Here is a 25,177-nt window from a genome sequence, read left to right as displayed (position 1 = left end):
AGAAATCTTAATGCAGTACAGGAGATACTCATAAACAAACCAGGATAATGCCTAATGCATTACACTTTTTTGTTGCTACACACAAAAATACAGAAGAAGCATTGGACAGAGAGAAAGAGAGAGAGAGAGACGAAGTATTAGCAAACAACCATAACTGGGTACAATAATCATTTAGTCTGAAATGTAGATGCAATGTAGAAACTACCACTGTTTTCTAATTGACAAAGAAAATGACAGCAACATTTGTCTTTTATCAAAAAATCTTCTAAGCCCCTCGTGGTTAGGTTTTTAATTAATTATTTAATTATGTATTTACCCTTTTTTTTTTTTTTTGGCCTTTTTTTTCATTGCTAAGGAAGAACTCCCTCTGCTCTTGGAAGATTTTCTACTCTACCGATCTTTTTTTATTTTAATTTATTTTTACCTGATGATTGTCTTAGGCACCCTCCTTACATAATAAACCATCAAGCTAACTTGCACAGGGAAACTGAGTCACACTCAAACAATAGCTAAGGGCAAAGGTGTAGTGGAAACAGAGAAAGGGGGGAGGGGACAGGTCTCAGTGGGTGACAGATGGGCTGATTCAGACAGGACAATAAGCACAGGGAGATATGAAGACAACTACCAAAGCGAGTGGAAGACAAGGTTTTCAGCTTTATTTTTTTGAAAAATACTTGTCACTTGGTTCAGACGACAAATCTAAAATGAGCCCACAGTGATTATGTGATAAATGCAGAACATAACACAAAAAATCGAGACTAACACAGAAACAGAAGATGGGACCTTGTGAATACAATGCCACTCAGCGCCTCACTGCTGATGTTGAGTTGACTCCTTCAACCATAGTCCTAGGTTTTGATAACTCACCGCACAGCATTGGTATTAAAAACAAGTAATTCGTCAATGCTTTCTAACAGAGCACTGAGTGAGCCTGCAACCCAAAGCAGATTTATTGCCCTATTAAAATACATAATGAGTATAAAAATGTTCCTAAGAAAATGTTACATTTGACCTGAAGTCTAAGCCCTCTCTTTCCTTCCCCGCCACAAACACCCCTGTGGGAAAAAAAAAAAAAGGTAAAATTTGTATGTTGAGAGGGAACATATTTACATCTATGGGTTTACGATGTGTAGTCAGAGCAATTTATTTCAGCAAAATAAAACAAAACAGTGGGCACCGACTCTTCTGGCGATGCCACTCTCAGTTGAGAATTCCGTGTGTGTGCTCATCTCAAGTAAAACCAAGTATCTGAACTGCCTCCAAGAAGGGAGCTGAGGGCAGGGGTCATCTCTAGTGCAGGAAAGAAACCAGCGGGAAGATGAAGAGTGAGTGGAGACAAACTCAAAGAGGCATGGAGTGCATCCACTCCAGGGCTGACATCTGCGGATGATTCCCGTGACTTCGGTAGGGGCGTGCGGGGAGAGGAGGGGCAGTTGTGAGTAGCAGATTCCAAGAAACTGATGTGGAGAGGGGTGTGTAACTTTGATTTTTCTCTTCAGTTCTATTGATAACTGAGGGCAAGCAATCGAGTTTTGCATCTACTGTGGGCTGGCCAGAGGGCGGGGCCAGCTGCTCTCCAGCCTTGACTTTCTGTTCAAGGGCATGAAGCCATTAGACTCTCCTCTCAGTTCTGCAAAAGGTACTGCATCTCCATGTCCTGCCCCCTGCCTTGAAGCAATTCAGAAACTTGGGAAAACCCAGAGGATTTCCAAATTCAAGTTAGCTTGTCTCTTTGAGTTTTTACACTCGACTTCTCATACCCGTGCGAATGGCAAAAAAAAAAAAAAAAAAAAAAAAAAAAAAAAAAAAAAAAGTAGCAAAGTATCTCACAAATGCCGGTGCTTTGAAATATTAAAAAAGTCTTAACTTATTTGGGATTTCAGGTCTTACCTGCAAAGTAAGCTTTTCTAAAAAAATTAATAAATTAAAGGAAGAACACGAATAATGCCTTTCTTCTTTCTAAATGACAGAAAGGACTATCTTGAAACACTCACTTTGGCATGTACAAGTTTCTGAGGGGGGACCTGGCAGTGTTTACAGCACACATTGAAGTACCTACTAAGAAAAAGCTAAAGATACACCCTGCAGTTAAGAGAAGCTCTTGCCTTCAGCTTATCTTAGCATCGAGAACAAAAAGATTGTAACATAAAGCTTTGGCCATTTCAATTCTACTATATACATTTTAAAAACTACACAGTCATAAATTAAAGCAGTGATTAAATAAGCTCATATAGAATGTAATTAAATTAAAAAAATCACAGCACATTATAGAGAAAAATAGGAACCAGCTTCACAAAAAAGAGATTATATATATATATATATATGTGTATATATATATATATATAAAATTTTTTTTTTTTACCCTGTGGAAACAAATTTTCTACGGAACACAAAAACTTCATAAGTAACCATCAAAATGAAAATCATTCCTTATTCCATTCTTGCATTTGCACACAACCCTTAACTCACCGGGGGAACATTTCCAGAAATTAAGTCTTCCTTGAGCAATAGAGCAGTTCTGCCAAGAAAATAAACCCCAAACCAAAGGGGAGGGGGGGACATCCCAGACATACAAACTACAAAATAAATAAGAATTATAAAGTTTTTTTTAAAGTAACCTTAACAATTATCAAACTAGTAAGTTCTGCCTTATCACATAGACTCTCTATACAACATAACCCTAAAACTTTATTACTATGAGGTATTTGGAGGAATTGGTAAAAGTTATGCACGGCCTGCCTGGTAGAGGGGTGGGTGAAGTCAGGTGGGGGGAACTTGAAGGGGAACAAGGAGGAGGAGCTTTGGTTTATCAGCAAGAAATTGGGGAAAAAAAGTCATCCTTTGGTATCAAACAAAGTTTCATTGCATGGTTGCACGGAAAAAGCACCACGGTGAATAATTATTCCTTTTTTTTTTTTTTTTTTCATTAGTGGCCTTTCTAAGAGGCTGAGGTATTCAAAGAGTATAAGGTGAAAGAGGTCAACAGCGGTTTAACACTTTGGTTCAAGCAAGGCACTCGTCCTAGGAGTTTACAAAGTTTGCAACATGTTTGCCTAGAGATTTACAAGTAGAACTAGCAGTAATAAGAGTAGTATTTCCTAATGTTGTTGTTGTCGTCATTATTGTATCATTATTAAGAATGAAGACAAGTTTACACACTGAGTGAAGAGTGAGGAAGGAGGCGGGGGAGGGGAAGGGAAGGGGCGGAGTTCCCTCTGCAGACAAGGCCGTGCATGTAAATATCTTTGGTATTCTTTGGTATCATCAATGTGATTAAAATCACCAATGGAAATTGAGTGAGGTAGCGTCTTTGGTTCACACTATAAATAGTAGATCTTTACACTTTTTTTTTTTTCTTTTTCTTTTCTTTTTTTTTTTTTTCTTTTTTTTTTTTTTTTACACATGGAAGTAGCTATTTCTTACCTTCTGCTTCTTTGTTCTTACTAGTTAGGAAATAGTTACCAAATGTACTGTAAAGCTAACCACACCACAGTAATAACCCAGAAGGCCAAACATGTCTCAAAACAGCCTCTGGTGTTTGAATGCACCCTAAACAACTAGATAGAAAAAGGAGAAGTGCTTTCTCTTTGTTTGCTAAATGCATAGTTTTCATCCTTTATGTACAAAGGAGGGAGGACCTTTCTTAGGGAAAATGCCTTTATAGCTCATGTGAAAATGTCCTAGGACTCTTTGGTATAGCGAAGTTTGCATTTAACCTGCAACAACCATCATTCACCTGGGGCAGCAGTGGGAGTGGAATGAATCCAAAAGTAGCATAGTGCTTTTATATTTTCCTGGAAAAATAATTTCACTTTTTTGGGGGGGCATAGTGAGTGACATGTTCATTTTAGAACTTCTGGATTTCCCACGTTTTCTTTGGTCTTTGAAGTCTATTCCAGCTGCATCCAGGGACTGGAATACTCAATTCTTGACATCCAGAGCTCTTTACCTGAACATTTACTGAAGTCTGGGGTTTCAGGGTGTCCAGACTTCACACCTCCCTGCCCTCTACAGGAAAGCTTCCCGTCATGAGAGGACTTGAATGACTTATGGCCAAAAACAGACTAACTTCCATACTATCCAAAAAAAAAAAAAAAAAAAAAAAAAAAAAAGTATTACTTTAAGTGCAGTTTTGGAATAAACACACATACAAATAAAGAGTAAGATAGATACCCTTTTTTTCTGGTTAATTTTGCAAAAGAATTGAGAAATGATGGGTGAACAAATGGCACATGATCTGCTCTGTGGAATGTAGGTTAAAAAACTCAAGCCAGAAATTAATGTTACACTAAATAGGAATGGAAGCATTGTGTTTTTCTACATGCTAGTTCAGGAGCAAGTAAAGAATCAGTCATACATGATGTCATAAGTGTATTGCTTGTGAGAAGCTGAGTTTGTCTATCATGATTTCTAAAAAGCAAAGGATGTGAATATGCTTAAAACAGTCAAGTAAAAAAATTGCTTTTCAGGCTCTGATTTGTGCATCTATTTGTGAGAAAATACATCTCTAAGCCCTGAAATTGCATAATGGGTGCAAATTCAATGCTGGTATGAAAATTATCTTTGGTGTTAGCAAATAGGATAACTGGTTACATTTTTAAAAAACCATTATGGTGGGATACCGAAAATGAAGCAAGATTCTATGAGAGTATGCCTACACAGTACCAAAATAATTGGTCAAAAATGTAACATGGGCCAGGTGCAGTGGCTCATGCCTGTAATCCCAGCACTTTGGGAGGCCTAGGCAGGTGGATTACCTGAGGTCAGGAGTTCAAGACCAGCCTGGCCAACATGGTAAAACCCTATCTCTACTAAAAATTTAAAAATTAGCTGGGCATGGTGGCACCTGTAATCCCAACAACTTGGGAGACTGAGGCAGGAGAATCACTTGAACCAGGGAGGTAGAGGTTGCAGTGAGCTGAGATCATGTCACTGCACTCCAGCCTGGGTGAGAGAGTGAGAGTCTGTCTCAAAAAAAAAAAAAAAAAAAAAAAAAAAGTAACTGTGCAGTTGGGATTAATTTTGGGGGTAGTACATAGTAACAAAAAATAAAAAAAAAATGTTGTCTGAATTCTGCTTTTCTTTTCTTGGGATGTTGAATTTGTTAAGATTGTGTGTGGACACAGCTAGAATTTCCCTGCATTCAGAATTATCACGTTTTAAATACATAAGCCCTTCCTCCCTCCTAAATTATAAATACATTATGTAGCTGTATCCCTGCCTCCCTCCATTCCTGGAGAGAGAGAAAATGTTAATCAGTTTTTTCCTTTTTGTTTATGTCATTGACAAGATTCTATCTTTAAGTAAATCCTGAAGGGTGGCCATTTAAATGGTCTCTTTCAATAGCTGAACTAGAATTGTGCCATATTTAGAAGGAAAATTTTTAAGCTGGAATTATGGGTGAAATAAAAAAGAAGACAAAATACGTCAAGGCAAATGCAGTATTTCATCAAAAGAGAAGTATATGTTTGTTTCTTCTTCTCATTCTACAGCAGACATGAAGGAGACACAGATAGATGGCTTGTTGGTTTTGCTTCACCTGTCTAGTTGGCTGCCTGTTGCAAACGTAGACAAGGTGCTGAGATTTGATGCTAAGGAGTTAAGTTTTGTGTCAAGATGGTTCAGTTTTATTCTTTGGCATTTTAATGAATCTCAAAAAAACAACTTATCATTAGGATAACATTTTAATTTTATAGTTCTAGGTAGGGGTGGTAATTAACTAAGAGTATCCAATTCTTTACCTAATGGCATAATAGGTATCCACTTAGATAAGTTTCAGTCCAAATGAATTCAGAGAGAATTTTTCTGCGAATCAAGTGATTCACTGGGGTACCACTCCGTTGTCCCTTTGTGTTTTTGGCTTTATTTCTACAGCTCTGGTTAAGTGATTTGGAAAAATATAAACTTAAAATTTTGTATTTATAAGCTCAGGTCTAGTTTTTTAATCTGTCCCTGTTAGACAGTGAAATCTGTATTATAAGATTTCCAGCTTCATGTAGTAGCAAGAAAGAATGCAGAATGCTTTGGAGGCTATTCTCAGTTAAAAAAATTGATTAATACCAGTAGATCAAATGTCTTGTCATCCACCAGAACACTGGCTTTTTCTATGCAGTTCCACTAATTCCATCATTTCTGAGTTGCACCTGCTGTTTTATTGATTTCCAAGTCATACAATTTCTGGGATTGGCAATAAGTTAGTTTGATTACTTTTTAGGATAGTTACAAGTACTGAATAGTTCATTTAAATAATAATGTTGTTTTCACTTTAATTATATTTGCAAAGGATTTAAAAGAGGTATTTGGTGCCAAATGCATAAAGCAAATATAAGTCAATTAATCTAAGGATAGTTCTTTATTTAGTGACCTTTTACTAAAAAGCATTACTTTGAACAAATTTTCTAATTTAGTTACCTGCCCTGTTAAACTTAGTTTTCTAGTGTAAAAATGGGGTCCTACTTTGGAAAGATCCCCAGGTTTTCTCAGCTAGAAACAGATTATGGAATCATGTCTATCTCTCTACTTAAGTGACATTTATGGATCCTGAAAAGGAGTGTGCCATCTGGATGTACACGTGTACTGCATCGACCTCTCTGCCATGATATTAATTGCTTCCCTGAAGCTACATTCTTTCTTGCCAGTTCTGAAAACTCATATTTCAAATGCTTCAAGAGTCATAAATAATAGTCATGGTTCTATGTGGCATGTGTATTATAGCTAGATCAGTTCATACGTATAACTTTACATAGTATCTTCTGTAAAAATAGCTTTGGTTATTAAAATCATTGCAATAAAATACCTGCACTATAATATTAAGTGTGTTCTTTGGTACCTAGGTGATTTTTTTTTAATGGATGGACTCTTGTTTCATCTCTTAAAAAATATCTGAACATTCCTTAACAAACAAAGAGAATGCACTGGTTTAGGTGTCATTCAAATTTTCTTTGCTGGGTTTGAATCTGCATTTAGGTTGCGGGCCTGGCAGGTTCAAACGCTAGGCTAGATGAGCAGAATCACACTCCTAATCCAATGAACTCAGACAATCCCACACCATGTTGCTTGCACTCCTAAAGCACAATCATTTCTGAAGACCAGCTCTGCCTAAGTCTCTAACCACTGGTGGTGGTGGTTGTGTGTGCATGTGTGTGTATGTGCACACACACACACACGCTCACGCACACACAGTACTGAGACACCATACACCTTCGTGGCATGGTAGAACAGATGAGAAAGTCCAATCTTAAAAGATGTCCACTCAATGGCTCAAAATCACTATGCTCCAAACCACTAAATAGCCAAGCACAGTGAGACTGGTCATGGATTGAGGGTGTGAGATCCAGTGGTGTTTTCCTGCTCATCATTTGTCTTGCCAAGTCGTCGCCCCGCTGAAGTGTGTGTCTCCAAACAAAGTCAGAATGCAGGTGAGCTAAGTCTTTGGTTTCTTTGGACTATAAATAACACTTTTTTTCTTCAAATATTTCTAAGTATAAACCTGCTATCTTGAGGTCCTGGTCTTAAAAAAAATTTTTTTTTTTAATTTAAAGCTTTTCCACCGAGGTTTTAGTTTGTGGTTGTTCCTTCATGCTTTGGTACAAGTGCTTGATGAAGAAGATGAGTTGCCTGAATTGGAGCTGCCCTCATCCTGCCACTTGTCCAGACTCCTCCTCCTTGCATTCATGAAGAAGTTGCTGACAGTGCTCAGCTCCAACCCCAGCTGCTGGGAAATGGTGATTTGCAATTCTTTGGATGGACGCTTATTTTCCTTGAATATTGCATGTAGAGTTCGACGCTGGACATCTGTGAAGACCAACCTGGGCTTTTTGGGTGTGTTGCCTCTATCCTTCCCATGTTCTTGTTCTTTCCTTTTGCATGCTGTGAAGAAACACAGAAGATGTTAGAGCAAATTATCTAAGGGAGAATCAAGAATAGAAAAACAGAGCTCATAAAATTTGTTAGCCTGCCAACATGGCCTGCTTTCTGTTTGCTGACCTCTGCTGTAAACACCATGGGGACTGGGAGGAAAGTGTCATAAAAGATGGAGGGCCGGGCGCGGTGGCTCAAGCCTGTAATCCCAGCACTTTGGGAGGCCGAGGCGGGTGGATCACGAGGTCAAGAGATCGAGACCATCCTGGTCAACATGGTGAAACCCCGTCTCTACTAAAAATACAAAAAATTAGCTGGGCATGGTGGCGCGTGCCTGTAATCCCAGCTACTCAGGAGGCTGAGGCAGGAGAATTGCCTGAACCCAGGAGGTGGAGGTTGCGGTGAGCCGAGATCGCGCCATTGCACTCCAGCCTGGGTAACAAGAGCGAAACTCCGTCTCAAAAAGAAAAAAAAAAAAAAAAAAGATGGAGAACTGGGATGCAGGTGCAGTTCTGTGAGACCTGGGTGTGGGTTGTGGCTTTGATGTGTATCTGCTCTTTGTCCTGGGTAAGTTAGTTAACTCCATCTGGGCCTCAGATTCCTTACCTGTAGAAGGTAAGTTTCTGGCTAAATGAACTTACCACTTTGAACGTTTATTTCTTCATCTGCAAAATGCATATAAGAATACTTACCTTGCTGGGTTGTGGTATTAAATACTGTATGTAAAAGTTTATGCTAACTTTACAAATGAAACGCTTTGTCAGCAAGTAGCGACTGTAGCCCTCAAAGGTGTTTATAGTCTGCTGCTAGTAGAATATTAAGAGCCTAATCAGAGTCTAAAAACATTATAGAAAGGAACTGCATTTGTTTCCCTTCTGATCTTTTTTGTTTTCCAGGAAAATCTGTATATAAGAAAGTTCAGTATACAGTTTTCTTTCGTGGCCATCTCACTGTCGTCTACTGATTCTCTAGTGGAGCCAGGAACTGTGGAGGTGTGAACCACTGTTCCTTGCCATTGAGACTAACCCTGCCGAGTTAGCCATGTTCATCTCTGGGGTCCCTCTGTGCTTCCTTTTTGTTCTTTTTGCAAGTCATGCTCTTGGAGTCCCCTCATCCCTCACCTGGTCTCCCACTGAGGGGCCCATTGCCTGCCTATGCATGTCTGGTCCTGTATTATGAAGCTGCTTCATGGCTGCTGGAGCTATTCTAACATCATCCTAATGCAGCCCTTAGGCCCCAGGGTTTGGTGCCAGATCAAGGTCTCTCCTGATGCCATAATACTGTTTCCACCCTAATGCGGCTCACTAGCTTCCACCTGCTAAAGGATTCTCAAGGCTGCATTGCTAACAATGCATACGGCTCCTCCACCCAATCTCCATCATCAATCAATCCCCACAACCATCCACAAATAACCATACAACCCAAGTAAAAACAGTGCTCTCATATGCAAATACAGCCTTAAGACAAGGCTCCAATGTGCTCACTGCAGTCATATTGCTGCCTCTTAGCTTCCTACATAGGTGTTCCAGAGCAGCCACTGCCACCTTTATGTCTGGCTGGCTGCACCTCTCACCCTGACTATAGTGGAAGATGGATGGGGCATGCTTCATGGTGGAGGGAGGGATGTATACTCCCTTATATTATTTATGAATCATACACATTACACATGTGTTAGTATACTACTATATTATGCACATTATGAAACATACACAATACAGAAAACTGTGTTTTGAGATAGGATCTCAAACTGTTGCCCAGGTTGAAGTGCAATGGTGCAATCTTGGCGCACTGCAACCTCTGCCTCCGTGGGCTTAAGTGATCCTCTCACCTCAGCCACAGGTATATGCCACCATACCCAGCTAATCTTTTGCATTTTTTATAGAGATGGGGTTTCACTATGTTGGCCCAGGCTGGTCTTGAGCTCCTGGTCTCAAGCAATCTGCCCACCTCGTCCTCCCATTAGAGGTGTGAGCCACTGCCCCCAGCCCACAATACTAAACTTTTTAAAGGGATAAAATAAAAATAAATAGACATGGAATTCTCTTCTAGAGATGCATCTGCTTGTCCAGGCTCTAGAATGTATTGACATCACTTACGAGGCCACCGGTCCAACCATCAGTAAATATAAGAGTGAGAATTTCAGAACAGACATGAAGGGAGGGCTCAGTCATGAAAGAGATTTTCAGGCAAGGCAGGCCTTGTGCTTCCTTTTATAACATGTCCTGTAGGTCACTTGCTATGCTTCTTGTCCACCATGAGGGGCAGTATCAATCTAGTGGGCAGTATTATTAAATGCCCAATTCCCTCAGAGCCTTGAGTTATATATATATCCTGAGCCAGGTGAGAGTCTGCAAATCGAGTTCCTTCTCCCAGGGGCCTACAGCCCTCACTGGGTACCTAGATTAAGTCCCAGAAAAAAATGACTAAAGTCAACTCCAGTTAGTTTGAGTCAGCCCGTGTAGACACAGCCTCATACAATACTGATGCAGATGGCTGACGGATTCATTGACTTACAAATAAATATAACACAGGTTTTGCCCTTAAGGGGGCCACATTTAAGAAAATAACTGCACATAAAGAAACAACTACAAGAGTATAAAAAAAGTATTCAGGAAGGCATCACAGACAAGGTGCTTCAGACGGGTCCTAAAGGATAAATGGAGGCTTGCTAGTGAGAGGAGTGGGAAAGCTCATTTCCTGCAGAGGGAGCAGTATTGTGAAGGACTGATAAGTATGAGTAGATGAGTATTTGTGAGGCAAGAGGGCACGCAAGAAGGAAGGCTGTGGGAGATGGCTTCATGTGTAGACAGAGATCAGATATGAATCATCTTGTAGGTGAGGAGGAGGAATGGAGATGTATAAGGGTGTAGTGTGATTACATCTGGGCTTAGAAATACTCCTGTGTTGTGGAGGGAGAGCTGGAAAGCAGCAAGATCAGGGACAAGGATGCTGCAGTGGGTGCTGTGGTCTACCATCCAGATCCCTCTTCAGGATGGAGGCACTCGTTCCTCCAGCTGACGGAAGGGTTGGTGACAGGTGGCTCTCAGAAGAGGTCCATTGTTGGAATTGCCCTTGGCCAAAGGTTATGCCACCCTCGGAGGGGTGGGAGTTTGCTCATATCTAGTGAGGGTAAGTGGGGGTGTAGGAGATGGGAATATGGAAGGTGATGGTCTAGGAGAGTGGACATGTATGGGTTTAAGGCCCCTCAACCCAACGCCTTGCATCAAGTGGGACAACTCTAAAGGGTCATCCAGTTGAGGCTATTCTTGCACCTACATTGACGTTCAACTCCTCCTTCTGTCCAGTCTTACTTCCTTCACTACCCCCAGGGGGGTTATTCTCCATAATATGCTCCAAAAGCCTTTCTGCACGCACGTCTCAGAAACCCAGAGTCTGTTTCGCGGACAACCGGACCTAAGATAGAAGTCAGAAAACTACTGTAGGGCCAGGAGCAGTTGCTCACGCCTGTCATCTTAGCACTTCGGGAGGCCGAGGCAAGCAGATTAGTTGAGGTCAGGAGTTCAGGAACAACCTGGCCAACATGGTAAAACCCTGTGCCTACTAAAAATACAAAAATTAGCTGGGCATGGTGGCGGGCGCCTGTAGCCCCAGCTACTCGGGAGGCTGAGACAGGAGAATCACTTGAACCCAGGAGATGGAGGTTGCAGTGAAACGATATTGCACCACGGCACTCCAGCCTGGGTGACAGAGTGAGACTCTATCTCAAAAAAATAAAAGAAAACCACTGTAATGAGGACCCAAAATTAGATAATGGCAGTTGAGAATGGAGAAGAACTTCTTGGGAGGTCAAATGAAGAAGACTTACTGACGACTTGGCTAAGAAGGTATAGTCTGGAACACCTGTCGGGTTTCTGGTTGGATGTTAGTAATGGGGCCATTAGGAAATGCAGACGGAGAAATGAGTTTTATGAGGGTAGTAACCACTTCGATATGGAACAAACTGCACTAGATGTGCTTGCTGGACATTCTGTTAAAAATCTCCAATAGGTGGTTGTCCAGCAGACAGTGGGATGTATGGGATCTGGAGTTCAGGGGGAGGTCTGGGCTAGATATATAGACTCGGAAGTCATTATGTCTCTAGATGGTAAATTACACAGAATACACATCAATGGGAAAGTAAATAACCGAGCATTGGGTACAGACTCGACTTATTTATCATTCAAAAGGCAGAGCTAAGGGAAATCAGAAAGAGATATTCATTTTCCACCTAACCAGGATGTATGTTTAGATGACTTCAGTCTGGCCCTTGGCATTTGGCAGGACTGTCTGCTGAAGCTACCCCTGAGCCAGCATTTCCCAAATGGCATCAGAGGAATGATACTCTCTCAAACAAGGTTCCTTGAAAAGATGGTTTGCAGATAATCAAGGATATTTTAAAAAATCTATTATATATTGCCTCTTTCTCAAGATGCATAATATATGTAAGCACACATAGTTCTGTTTTCCGAATCTGTTTGACCCCAGAACCCTTTGGTGGAGACTGTCAATTAATATCTTATACAATATTAATATTGGGGAAATGCAGTTTGGAAGTTCCTGCCCCGGACCTTGATCACTGTAGACACTGCACTACCAGAACCTGGGAAGTGAGCGTCTCTTGGAGCAGGGACCCTGGCTGGCTCACTCTATATCATCTCCAGGGCACCTGGCCTAGTACCTGGTTGTAAAGGCAGATCAGTATTCTGCCCATGTGTGTATGAGCAGGGGTATGTCTGTGAATAAGTAGACGTGATTAGATCTGGAGGAAATGCTGCCAAAGTTGGAGGTGCTGAAGAAGAAAGCAGAGATATCAGTAAAATGGAGAGCAGACTAAAGCTTACTGAGAGTCACTGAATGACCAGAGGAGGCCAGGAGGAGCAACCCACAGAAACAAGTCAGACCTCTAGAAGCTTTCACCAACTATAGCTGTGAGAGCTGGAATTTCCATGGAGTGGATTTCAGAGTAAAGAGTAACCATCGCAAGGTAGGAAACCTCCAACTAGAGATTATGAGAGTCCACATGAGTGTGCAAGACTGGTAGTTGGGAGGGAGAGAGAGATTGAGAAAGGGAATGAAAAGGGAGTGTGACAAGAAGTATTGCTGCTTAGGGAACAGCAACACACATGTTTTATGTGAATGTAGTATTTTTTATGTAGGTGTACAGTTTCCATTAAAAATAGAGAAACACTTGTCAGTGAACTGGATTAAGGGGAAGGAGACGGCCATTGTTGGTGAAAGGTAGTACTAACGATGAAGACGATGAGTCACCTCGAGGTGGGCAAGCAGACAGAACTGCAGGACACACTGGCAAAGTGCAGTGGGGGCTGCTTCAGACAAGTGACTATGATGTTTATGGGTGAGGTCACCAAGAATGAGTATGACACAGGAGGTAGAAGTAGGCATGAGAGATGGTAAGAGTCAGAGCATGACTTTCTATGCCACAGGAATAAAAGATTATAAAGAAAAAAAAGAGCATGAGGGTGTAAGCAAAGGACAGAGGCTTCTAGTTCAGGCATGCCTGGGGACTGTTTTGCCCATAGTAGGCAAGGCAGAGCCGAGTGGGTTTCAAGAACTATAACTCTGCAGGAGGTTGAAAGGTATTTTGTGAACAATGAGTTGCGCGGCCAAGTTAGATTGGGAAATGGTGAGTTAATTAATGATTAACCAATCTTCTTGAATGCAGGACGTCTCAAAGCCTTTAATATGTTAATGAGCATCAACAGTTTCTAGCTTATAGGGTCTCTCAAACTTAATTTAATCAAAAAACTCTTTATTCAAGGAGTTTCTCTCAGAAATAATGTTCCTTAGAACAGTTTCTCAAAGTATGGTTGGCAGACCTGCGCTGGTCTGTGAGCCATTAGTGACTTGCAACAAGATTAGTACAAAAAATTGAGAATGAGCAGCTAGAAATGTTCATGGCAGTTTGACATTGCTGCAACATTCAAATGTGTGATTATTTTCCTGGCAATTTTTATTGTCTTATCAAAATTACCCATTCAGGACAGACGGAAGTTAGAAACAAACCAACAAACTAGTCCTTCACTACCTAGAGTTTAAGAAGCCCTGTCTTAAAACACACTTTCTGAAACACGGTGTATGGTAGCATCGTAGGATCAGCTGTCACTCAAGCATTCGTACGCCAACTTATATCCATTTTCCTGACTTAACGATGCAAAGGACTTAACAGCGTATAAAGTGCTGACTGAATTATGCAAAAGTCTGCCAAGAATTTGTCTGGGAATATGTGGGCACAGACATACTGGCCTGGGAGGCATTAATGAAGCCAGATGAGTTTATGATACAACTTCTTGAATGAGCCTGGACTCAGAAGACACAAGCACTGGCCCAGCTTTGTGGATATGCACCTGCAAATACCACCAACACTATGAATTTGGGGATGACGTTTCCAACACATGAAATTTGGAAGACACATTCAAACCATAGCAAATATATTATCTTAGTAATGCTTACTACCGTTTTGTGAGCTAAGAGAAGCCATTGTATTCCATTTTGCAGCTGGGGACACTAAGCTCAAAGAAGGTGAGAGACTTGGCCAAGATCACATGTCTATCAGTGGCCACAGGGCTGGGCTTGAGCTGTGTGCCGGCAGCTTATCCACTCATATGTGGTTTGCTCTCTGTGAGTCCTTAGATCTAGCCACGTATTTTCTCCCTCGAAATAGCTGCCCCAGAGTATGTTGTCCTAACATCATTGAAGAGAAAGTGGATTACAGAGCAGTAAAGGGGAAAGGCTGAGATGTCCGGGATACCATGAAACTGCCTTGACATCTAAAGACAGCTTGTCATTTTCATAAGGGGCTGCTGGAGATGCAGCAACTTCACCCTAAAGGCTGATGTGGATGCTGACAACAGCAACCCCTCAGCAGCCTGCAGGGCCAAGTGTTCTCGCACAGGTAAGCCTGTCATGTCTGAGCCACACAAGGGGAGTCTGGCCTGGATTTAGAAGGGAAACATCCAGGCAGCCTTTGCTGCTCCTGCGCCTCTGGGTCAGATGGGGGTGCACTGGTGAGGCAAGACACATCTCGAAGTTCTCACGAGCCAGCCCAGGGCTGCTACCTAGGTTCCTAGTGGGCTTGGCAGTGACATCCCTGCAAACCCTGCTCAGGAGAGCTTGGGGCTTCAGGGGTAGGGAAGAAAAATATCAAAAAGCACGTAGGCCGGAATACGCAAGCCCATAGCAATAGACAGCAGGCTGATGGTTGCTTATGGCTGAAGGGGTGGTGGGAAATGGGAGTGATTGATAGGTATGGTGTTTCTTTTGGGCGGGGGGGTGATGAAAATGTTCCAAAATTGACTGTGGTTGCAAAGCTCTGTGACTAACTGGATGATTTCAGATGGGTGAATTTTATCTTATGTGAATTCTATCTCTCCATCAAGTTGTAAGAACAGTGGCAGCCAGGCAGGCACACAGGGTGAGCCCTCTGCACTCACCCCTACCTGCTACTGAGAGAGACCCTTTTCTGGGCTGTGGCAAAGGACAAGAGGTAGTTGGCTGTTCATGTGCATTGAGCCCCAAAGACCCTCTCTTCTCAGCTGAAGCTGTTTCTCAAAGTAAACTCTTAGAGACAATAAATGTGGACAAGCGAGCACACAGATAAACAGATTTCGGTAAATCACAATGGGGGTAGGCAGAGACACATGAAGGGGAAACCTTGCAAGTAAACGTCGTAGGACTGTTCCTGAGCTTGTATTCCAGGCCAGGATCTACGTGTGGAGATTAAAGAGCCATTGGATGGACCGAGACAGTCAAGATTAGAGCTCAAGACTCTGGGAGTGCTAGGTCAGAATGTTATCTCCTTTGCCTTGAGTGATCTTACTGTGCTGTGTATATTTTTATAAGCTGGATCCCTAGTTGTTTGGGGGATAAAGAGAGCACAGTCCAACGAGCAGTTCGAAAAGCAACACTGGTGAGTTCTAACTGATATGGCCAAGGACAGCCTTCGCTTGGGAAGCGAGTCCTACACAGATTGTCTGGAAACAGATGGTTAGCAGAGGGAGGTGGAGCCCAAACAACCTGCTGGACACGAGCTACGTTTGCTGTGTCTCTGTGGATAGCCAGAGCAACTGGCTATGGAAACTCTTTTGGTCACACACATGGAAAGCCTAATAAAAACATGCAAAGAGCAGACATCCCCAGTGGGGAATAATCACTGTAACTCACCCTCCTGTCTTGCTTTACAGTGCTAAAAACACCTCCATGAAACCTTACCATGTGATTCCCCACAAAACTCAGGTAAGGTAGAAAAATATATTCTTCCTTTTTTTTTGCTTTGAGACAGAGTCTCGCTCTGTTCCCAGGCTGGAGTGCAGTGGCATGATCTTGGCTCATCACAGCCTCTGCCCCCTAGGTTCAAGCAATTCTCCTGCCTCAGTCTCCCAAGTAGCTGGGACTACAGGTGTGTGCCACCATGCCTGGCTAATTTTTTTTTTTTTTTTTCATATTTTTAGTAGAGATGGGGTTTCACCATGTTAGCCAGGATGGTCTCGATCTCCTGACCTCGTGATCCGCCTGTCTTGGCTTCCCAAAGTGCTGGGATTACAGGTGTGAGTCATGGCACCCAGCCTATTGTTCCTTTTTTTGTAAGTGAAACCTTGTCACAGAGGTTCAGTGACTTGCCTGTGGGCACACAGCTGCTTAGTAGGGGAGCTGGGCCTCCAACTTCACTAGATCCTGGAAGTAGAGGGCGGCACTGGTGGACACATCATGGAAACTTTCTCCAGGATGGTGAAACAGAGGCAGGAGCTGAAGCAGTGTGTGAAGTGGAGCTCAGAACTTGCACCCGAGGTGAACAGAACAGCAGCAGTTGGTCAGCCAAGCAGCAGGTCAGTTGTCAGCCAGACCTATCTTGATGTGGCTCACAGGACTGCAGTTTGGCCTTTCAGGAAAGTGGGCTGGATGGAAGTTGAGACGAGGGAGTTCTGGCAGCGTAGCAGACAGCACACCCATGCTGGCCTGGGAGAGGGACTGGAGTGGTCCCATGTCAGAAAGGGTGCAGGGGAGCATGGGATGGCTGTCTGCTTGTGTGTATCAACTTTGAGAAGAAGCTGAAGGAAACAGTTCACTCAATGGAAAAGGAAAGAGCAGGAGCAGAGGGCTTTGGCTAAAGCCAGGTCAGGGAAGTCACTGCAGCCTCTCCCTGCCTCTGGTCTGCTTCCCTAGCAGAGCTGTCCGGGACAGAATCCTGCCGCCCATGGTCTGCTGCCTGGAGTCCTTCCTGAGTCAGTGAGTAAAGCATGGTGATGGACCTGTCTCCTCCAGGCGAAGCTCCACAGCTGCATCCCAGGAGAGAAAGGAACCCCGGACAAGGTTGTCTGGGCCTGGACGGGTGCACAGCATCTCCTGAGCTAAGCCCCATTCACGAATCACCTTACCATTCCTCACAACGACTTGAGGAAGGTACTATTCTTCTCTTTAGTCGACGAATGAGCAGCCTGAAGCTCAGCAAGGTTAAGGGACTGGTCCAAGTCACCCCAACAGCAAAACGGTACAGCTGGGATTTGAGCCAGTGCAGGGCCCCACGACTGCACTGGAGGATATCGGGAGGTGTGCCTCCCTTTTCCTCCACAGGCAGAGGCTGCAGAGAAGCCTGGTGTGATTTTAGACTATCTCAGTTCTCTCCACAAACTTTGTCTTCCCTCCTTTGTTCTGCTTTCCCTGTGATAGACGCTGACCCTGAACTAGAAGAGTAACTGTAGCTGAGAATTCTCATTGAAAGAATGCATTTCATACCCAATGACACTGGCATCATCCTCTCTCTGGCTGTTCATGCTCACATGCACACACTTTCTTGAGCACAGGCAGGCCAGTTTTTATACTCATAGGAAGAGACACCCATCAACCTGATCCTTCCCTCCATGAAGCTCTCCCCCTGCTCTGAAGCTTCAAAGGAACTGGTGGGAAGAGAAGCTGCAGCCTTGCACCTGCTAGTTTGGTCAGCAGCAAAGGGCTATATGGCTCTTTTCTGGAAGGTTGGCTCAAGAATTTTGATTTCTATCAGTATATTGAAGGGATATCTGCATTGCCATCTTCATTTCAGCACTACTCACAATAGGCTAGATGTGGCATCAACCTAAGTGTCCGTCAGTGGGTGAATGGATAAAAAAAATGTGTTACATATACATATATACATATTATTCAGCCATAAAAAGAATAAAATATTGTCATTTGCAGCAACACGGATGGAACTGGAGGATATTACATTCAGTGAAACAAGCCTGGCACAGGAAGGTAAATATTGCATGTTCTCACTCACATGTAGGAGCTAAACAAAATTGAACTCACGGAGAGGGAGAGTAGAGTGATGGTTGCCAGAGGCTGGGAAGGGTAGTGTGCCATGGGGGACAAAGAGGCATTACTTAATGGGTACAAAAATACAGTTAGAGAGAATGCATAAGATCTAGTGTTAGGTGGCACATTAGGGCAACTACAGTTAATTAGAATTTTTTTTTTTAAAACGGAGTTTTGCTCTTGTTGCCCAGGATGGAGTGCAATGGCTCACTGCAACCTCCGCCTCCTGGGTTCAAGCGATTCTCCTGTGTCAGCCTCCCAAGCAGCTGGGATTACAGGTATGTGCCACCATGCCTGGCTAATTTTGTATTTTTAGTAGAGATGGGGTTTCCTCCATGTTGGTCAGGCTGGTCTCAAACTTCCAACCTCAGGTGATCCACCCATCTTGGCCTCCCAAAGTGCTGGGATTACAGGCATGAGCCACTGCGCCTGGCTTTTTTTTTTTTTTTTTTTTTTTTTTTTTTGAGAGTTTTGCTCTTGTCTTGTCATCTAGGCTGGAGTACAATGACGTGATCTTGGCTCACTGCAACCTCTACCTCCTGGGTTCAAGCGTTCCTCCTGCCTCAGCCTCCTGAGTAGCTGAGATTACAGACATGCCTCACCATGCCCAGCTGATTTTTTGTATTATTAGTAGAGACAGGGTTTCTCCATGTTGGCTAGGCTAGTCTCAAACTCCTGACCTAGGCGATCAACCCGCCTCGGCCTCCCAAATTGCTGGGATTATAGGCATGAGCCACTGTGCCCGGCCAATTATAATTTATTTTATATTTCAAAATTGCTAAAAGAATAGAATTGGAATGTTCCTAACACGAAGAAATGATAAATGCTTGAAGTGATGGATACCCTAGTTACCCCGATTTTATCACTACACATTGTATGCTTGTATCAAAATATCACATGTACCCCATAAATATATACAACTATTATGTATCCATAATTAAAACGTAAAACTAAAAAGTGTTTTTCTAAATTCTTTTAGAATTCTAAATGCCTAAACTTCTGTTAGTAGCTGATCAGTTGAAGTTTGAATACATCAGTATCCCTCACTTAAAAACAACTCTCAATAGTTTGTCCCCAATAATTGGAAATATGTGATATGAATGCTCTAGTTATAATGATGACTCCACAAAACAGTCAAAACAAATAGCATGCCTGATTAATTACATGCTTATTATGCATTTTTACCTCATATAGGCCTATTGTGAATTGTAAGTCAGCTTATTGACCCCATTTTTAAATTAATAGATGTATTGTTACTTTCTAGTATTTACAGCAATTGAAAGTTATAAGACAGAATTTCTTTAAAAAACCTACAATCTTGAGTTTTCACTAAGTCATCAGACATTTTCTCTCATTAATTTCTAATTAGTGAAATTTTCCTTCTTCATATTTCTGGAAAGTTGTCTGAAGAATCAAACCGTAAATGCGTTCTTCCAGTGACATGCATTATACCATTAATTTCACAAGGGGCTCCCAAAAGCCCAAGATGAAAGCCCTTGGCAACTGTTCTACCATGATATTCAAGGACCTTGACACTCTGACCTCAACCACCTTTCCCATCTCACCTCCTGCTGCCCACTTACTACCCATCGCCTGCCACACTGCTCAGAAGTCATTTCTAGATATGAACCTCCACACCCCCACTGCTTTGCCCAAGGTATTTCCTGCACCCGGAATGTCCTTTTCTCTTTTCCATACAAAAAAGCTCCCTATGCAATCAAGGCCAACCTCAAGCATCTCCTTTTCTGATAAGCCTTCTCTATCCCCTCTCCCATCCAGGGAGAATTGTCTTCTGTGCCTGCAGAGCACCTTCTCCACAATATAATCAGTTAGTTACCTACCCATCTCTCTCACAGTCCATAACACTAGACCATGGATTATTTTCTTGGCATACTCAGAACCCTTGTTGTAAAAGCAAGTTGGAAGGGGCTCCAGGAAAAATAGAGACACAAAAGACACAAGTGTTTTAAGTTTTGAAAATGTGTACATAGAATGAAGCTCCATGAGATATCCTTAGTCCCTTTACTGGATAGTGCTTTTTGCAGTAGTTTAATGGCACTGTGGGGATATTTCTGAAATGTCACCAGGAAGTCAGTGAAAGCTGACTGAGCCCTTGGCGAAGGAAGCTGTATTGCTACCACTTCCATGACTGGGTCTGAAGTGGGCTTAGGGACAGGTAAGGAGCAGGCTGGAGCAACAGAGCTGGAGGAGCAGAAGGTGCAGAGGAAATTAACTTGGGCTGGGACATCGACATGAGTTGGGAGTAGGAAATCAGCCCCCTTTCCGACGATTGGGTGCCCAGGTGGGGCCACAGAGTACCAGAGGGCAGAGGTGTACTGTCTTCATTTGTCCTTGCTACGTCTGGGTGGTGACTGGTCCCTATCTGCCTTAAGTAGAGAGGAGATAAAGATCAGATTTATGGATAAGGTCAGCAAATATCCAGAGTCAGTGTGGTAGAAACCTTAATAATAAATTAATGAGATGACCCCAGCAGGACAGTCTTGAAGACACTCAAGGACTCAGACAAAGAATGCTTTATAAATAAGGTGAAATGATATCCCATTTTGTTTCTTTTTTTTCTGGCAACTGCCAAATCATTGGGCTTTTTGAGTAGGACCTCTGGCTATTATAGAGCCCTGGATCCATGGGTTGGGGTATCATTTCTTTCTCCTGGGCTTCAGGGCTGGCCTGCATTCTGCCATGGGAGAGACTGGAAGGACACTCAGAAGTTCTTAGTCTTCTCTGTAAATGGGAACCACTGAGAAACTTTAAAAGCACTCGTGCCTGGGATCTGTCTCCAGAGACACTGATTTATTCAGTCTCGCAGAGGCCTAAGCCTGGGATTTTTGAAAGCTCCCTAGGTGATTCTAATACTTAGCCAAGGCTCAGAACCACTACTCTAAATCAGTCTTCTCAAACTTAAATCACCTGGATGTCTTGTTAAGACGATGATTCTGATTCGGCAGGTCGGGGTGGGCCTTGAGATTCTGTCTAACAAGCTCCCAGGTGACGTCTTTCTGCTGGTCCAGGACCGCAGTCTGAGTAACAAGGGCTGAGAGTCTCCAGCATGGGCTCTAATAAAGGTGCAGCTCAAATACATCAACATCACCTGAGAGCACAAAGGGGCAGCTAGTTCACGATGCACATTTTGGAACTCCATCCTATACCTACTGTCTCTGAGAGTGAGACTCGCAAGCAGATATTTCATTTTTTAATTAATTAATTTTTTAACATGGAAAAAATGAACTTTAATATGGCTTTAAAATATCACAAACCAAATTCAAAGACAAAAAATAAGCAGTTGTAAAATACACAATAATTTCTTTATATAAATCACTCAAATATGAGAACATTCAGGGAAAAGGATATGAACTCTGTCAGTTTATGTGAGAGACAGATAGAAAGAGAGAGAGAGAGAGTTTTATTTTAATTTTTTTGTCTATCAGATTGGCAAAGATTTAAAACCTTGCTAATACCAAATGTTGACAAGAATAAGGAGCAACAGGCACTTTTGAAGGGAACATCAATTGGAACAACTGTTCTGAAAGACGATCTGCATTTATATCAATATTAAAATATATTTACTTTTGATCAAGTAATTAATACTTCTAGGAATTTAGTATTCTAAGGGTATATTCAGGCAAGAGCTCAAAAATATAAGTACACACATTCATCATAGATCTTTTTATAGTAGTGAAAACTATGGGGAGTTAATGAATTATGGTAAATTTGTGTTTGCAAAGACTTGCTTATCTATGACTACATCCCTAGAATCTAGCTCAGTGCTTGGTCTGCCTATAAACATTTATTGAATAAATGAGCAAATAAATATAGTAGAAAATTCTGTAGCCATTAAGAACGATGCTGTAGATGTACATTTATTGTACTGGAAAACTATTCATCATATCTTATGAAAAGGAAAAGCAGATGACAAAATTGCATAGACAGAATCATCTCATTTACATAAGAAGCAAATGTACGTGTGTATATATCTACGGAAAAAAGTTTAGAAGAAAGTATACCAAAATATAAACTGTGGTTCTTCCTAAATGGTCAGATTATAGACGTTGTCTACATTCTTATATATACCTTTAAGTAATGTCTGGATTTTTTTTTTTTTTTACAACGAGCATGTATCAACAGATGTGATTTTGGTAATCACGAAATTTTCTTTCATTTTTGTTCCATAGGTTATTTTCTGAGGCACAGGTCATGTTTCGTTGCATGAGTAAGTTCTTTATTGGTGATTCCTGAGATTTTGGTGCACCCATCACAGGCATATATTTTAAACAAGCTTCCTGGTAATTTATACACCCAATAAATCGGAGAGCCACTTGCTCCTAGGACAGTATTTTAAAACTTTCCAAGATCAAGAGAATCACTCCATATTTTGACAAAAACACAGATTGACTAAATCAGAATTTTTGGAATCCTGGGAATCTGTACTTTGAGAACGTCAGATAATTCCTGTGGTTTCAGGTCCAAGAAAGCCTGCTTTGTGGGATCTTTCTGTGGGACTGAGCAATGCCCAGGTAACCCTTCTCTCTCCCCACAATGAAATTGGACTTGTAAAATCCAGCTGCATTGATTGTCATAGACAGTCTGGCAGCGGAAATTAAAAAAGGGGGATGTGTGTGAAGTGTCCACGGAGTTCATTGCTGGAGGCAGAGGGTTTTGTTCTGTGATTATGATGAAAGAGGAAGTTGGGTGAGAATGGAGGAAAATATCAGAGTAATGCTGTGAGCTTTTTAGCACTACTTGCCAGGGCTCCTTCATCTTGACTTGTTTGAATTTACTGCCAAGTGCCGAATGTGGAAGTGAGGGAGCTGTGGGACTGGAAGGCATCTTTGTGGGCAAGTAAGGGTATCTCATGCCCAGAAAGAGATAGAACGAGTTTTCTGTGCCAGCCCTTATTATCCACCGCTGGTACCAAGAGAAGAACTAAAGAACTGGAGTGTTTTTTTTTGTTTTTTAGATTTTTGCACCTCCATATCCATGCTGTGACAGGACCCCTGTTAGTCTGCACTGGGCTTGTTTTAGGGTTGTTATATTTAGAGTATGTTTAAAGTGTTACATAACACGTGGCATGAGTGCACACACACACACAAACACATATAACAAACACGCTGTGTATATTGGGCTGTGTTTCTCAAACTGTAACATACATTGGAATCACTTCCAGGGCTTGTTAAAATGTAACAAGCCAGAGTTTCTAGCCAGAGTTTCTGATTCTGTAGAATTTCTAACAAGCTCCTAAGTGATGCTGGGGCGTGGATATGGTGGGTGTGGTGGGGAGAGAGAAGAGCAAATGAATCTTAACTAAAACATGTTTGAGCAGGTTTGTTTATTTTATGGGTATAGGTAAAGCAATTTTGAAGTGACTTTAGATGTATTACAGGATTGAGTAAACGAATAAATCCGTGTGTGAGAGAGATAGGGAGAGAGAAAGCAAGAAAGAGAGGTAGGTTACTGGGTATCAGAGTTCTCACTGTGCAGGAAAGGACATATAAATAGGGAATGGGGGAAGGCAGAAAAAAATCCTGTAAGGATATATTGCAATTGGAGGTGGAGGTGTTGGTATAAACTCATGATTTTAGAAATACATACATGAGCATGTATATAAGAATGTTTATGTGTACATGAGTATTATGTATGTATGAATGTGTATATGCATATTTGTATGAGTGTGTAAATAAATGTATATGTATCTGTTTCCTGACTTTGAGAGGGTAGAAAACCAAAGTCATCCTAATAGCTGTGAGCACACTTAGTGCCCAGGTGGACTCTAACATTGTTTCCTACCAGGATAAACCAGGGTTTATCAAAGAAGTGACACATTCTTGGACTGGGGCAGAATATGTATCAAATGAGTGTAGAGCATCTGATGATAGAAAGTTAAAAAAAAAAAAAAAGAAAAAGAAAAACAGGAGCATGTCACAGGGACACAGGAGTCAGAATGAAAGGGCTCTCATCAGTCGAATCTGGGAGAATTTGAGCATCAAAATAGTTAAGTACAGTAATGAATTGTAAACCACTAGGGAAAAAAAAAGGAATGCCTGAGTCCACTCCAATAATAAATGGAGAATGAGAGAGAAGGAAGGCTCTTGTTCGCCGTAGAAAGCTAAAGGCTGACTGGTAAACATGGCAGGAGTGCTAGAGAGGGAAAATCATTTTAAAACCATGATGACAAAGATTAGATAAGGCAAGAATCAATAGAAGCTAAATCCGTGGGGAATTTTGATGAGGGGTAGGATATTTGCATGATCTGAAAGCATTTCCCCATAGCCTGCTTATTAGTTGTGAGGAAGAAAATAAACCAGTGATTATACAGTAGAGAAATCAGACAACACCTTGATCCCCTTGACTGAGTGATGCAAATGAACTCACCAGTTAAGTGAGGGACAGACAGACATTGTGGGCTTTCAGATGCCATCCCCTGAGAAAACGACAGTCACCTATCCAGCTTTCTGGGTAAGAAAGCGCAACCTCGAACTAATCTCGAGGAAACATCAGGTAAACCTGAAATTAGAACAATCTTATTTTAAAAGACAGCATGTCAATATTGTAAAAGACAAAGATTGTGAAAATGTTTCATATTAAAAGCTGTAAAAGAGCTATGACAACCAAACCCAAGACTGAATCTTATACCGGAGGAGGACAATGATGGAAAGGACATGACTGGGTCAACTCAAAAAACTGAACTGTGGCTATCTAAGAGAATACCCCTATTCTTAGTAAATATACTCAAGTATTCAAGGGTAAGGGGCCATGATGTATGTAACTTAAGTGGTTCCGTGAAGAAAGTCCGTGTGTGAGAATGAAGGCAAGAGCACATGCGCAAACGATAAAGCCAGCGGGTAAAACGTTAACGACTGGTCAGTTGCTCAATGTTGACAGTGGGGTAAAGGGAATACTGATGCTTTCTGTAGGATTTCAGTTTTGCAACTTTTATAAACTTGACATCATTACCAAATAAAAATGTGAAACATCATGTTTTTGAACGTTTAAT

General features: G+C 41.8%; 1 protein-coding gene across 1 annotated transcript in view; it reads right to left on the bottom strand.

The window, feature by feature from the left end:
- Positions 1 to 1,813: 1,813 nt before the first annotated feature.
- The window catches only part of ONECUT1 (one cut homeobox 1), a 40,536-nt gene continuing 17,172 nt past the window's right edge, over positions 1,814 to 25,177 (bottom strand). The window contains exon 2 of the mRNA XM_010352395.3: positions 1,814 to 7,869. Coding sequence (XP_010350697.2) covers positions 7,577 to 7,869 — 293 coding nt within the window. The 3' untranslated portion in view covers positions 1,814 to 7,576. The remainder of the gene's footprint in view (positions 7,870 to 25,177) is intronic.

The sequence above is a fragment of the Saimiri boliviensis genome, chromosome 2 (genome assembly GCF_048565385.1).
Source record: "Saimiri boliviensis isolate mSaiBol1 chromosome 2, mSaiBol1.pri, whole genome shotgun sequence".
NCBI classification, from domain to species: domain Eukaryota; kingdom Metazoa; phylum Chordata; class Mammalia; order Primates; family Cebidae; genus Saimiri; species Saimiri boliviensis.
Note: the sequence above shows the minus strand (reverse complement) of the source record. Positions and strands in the feature narration are given on the sequence as shown.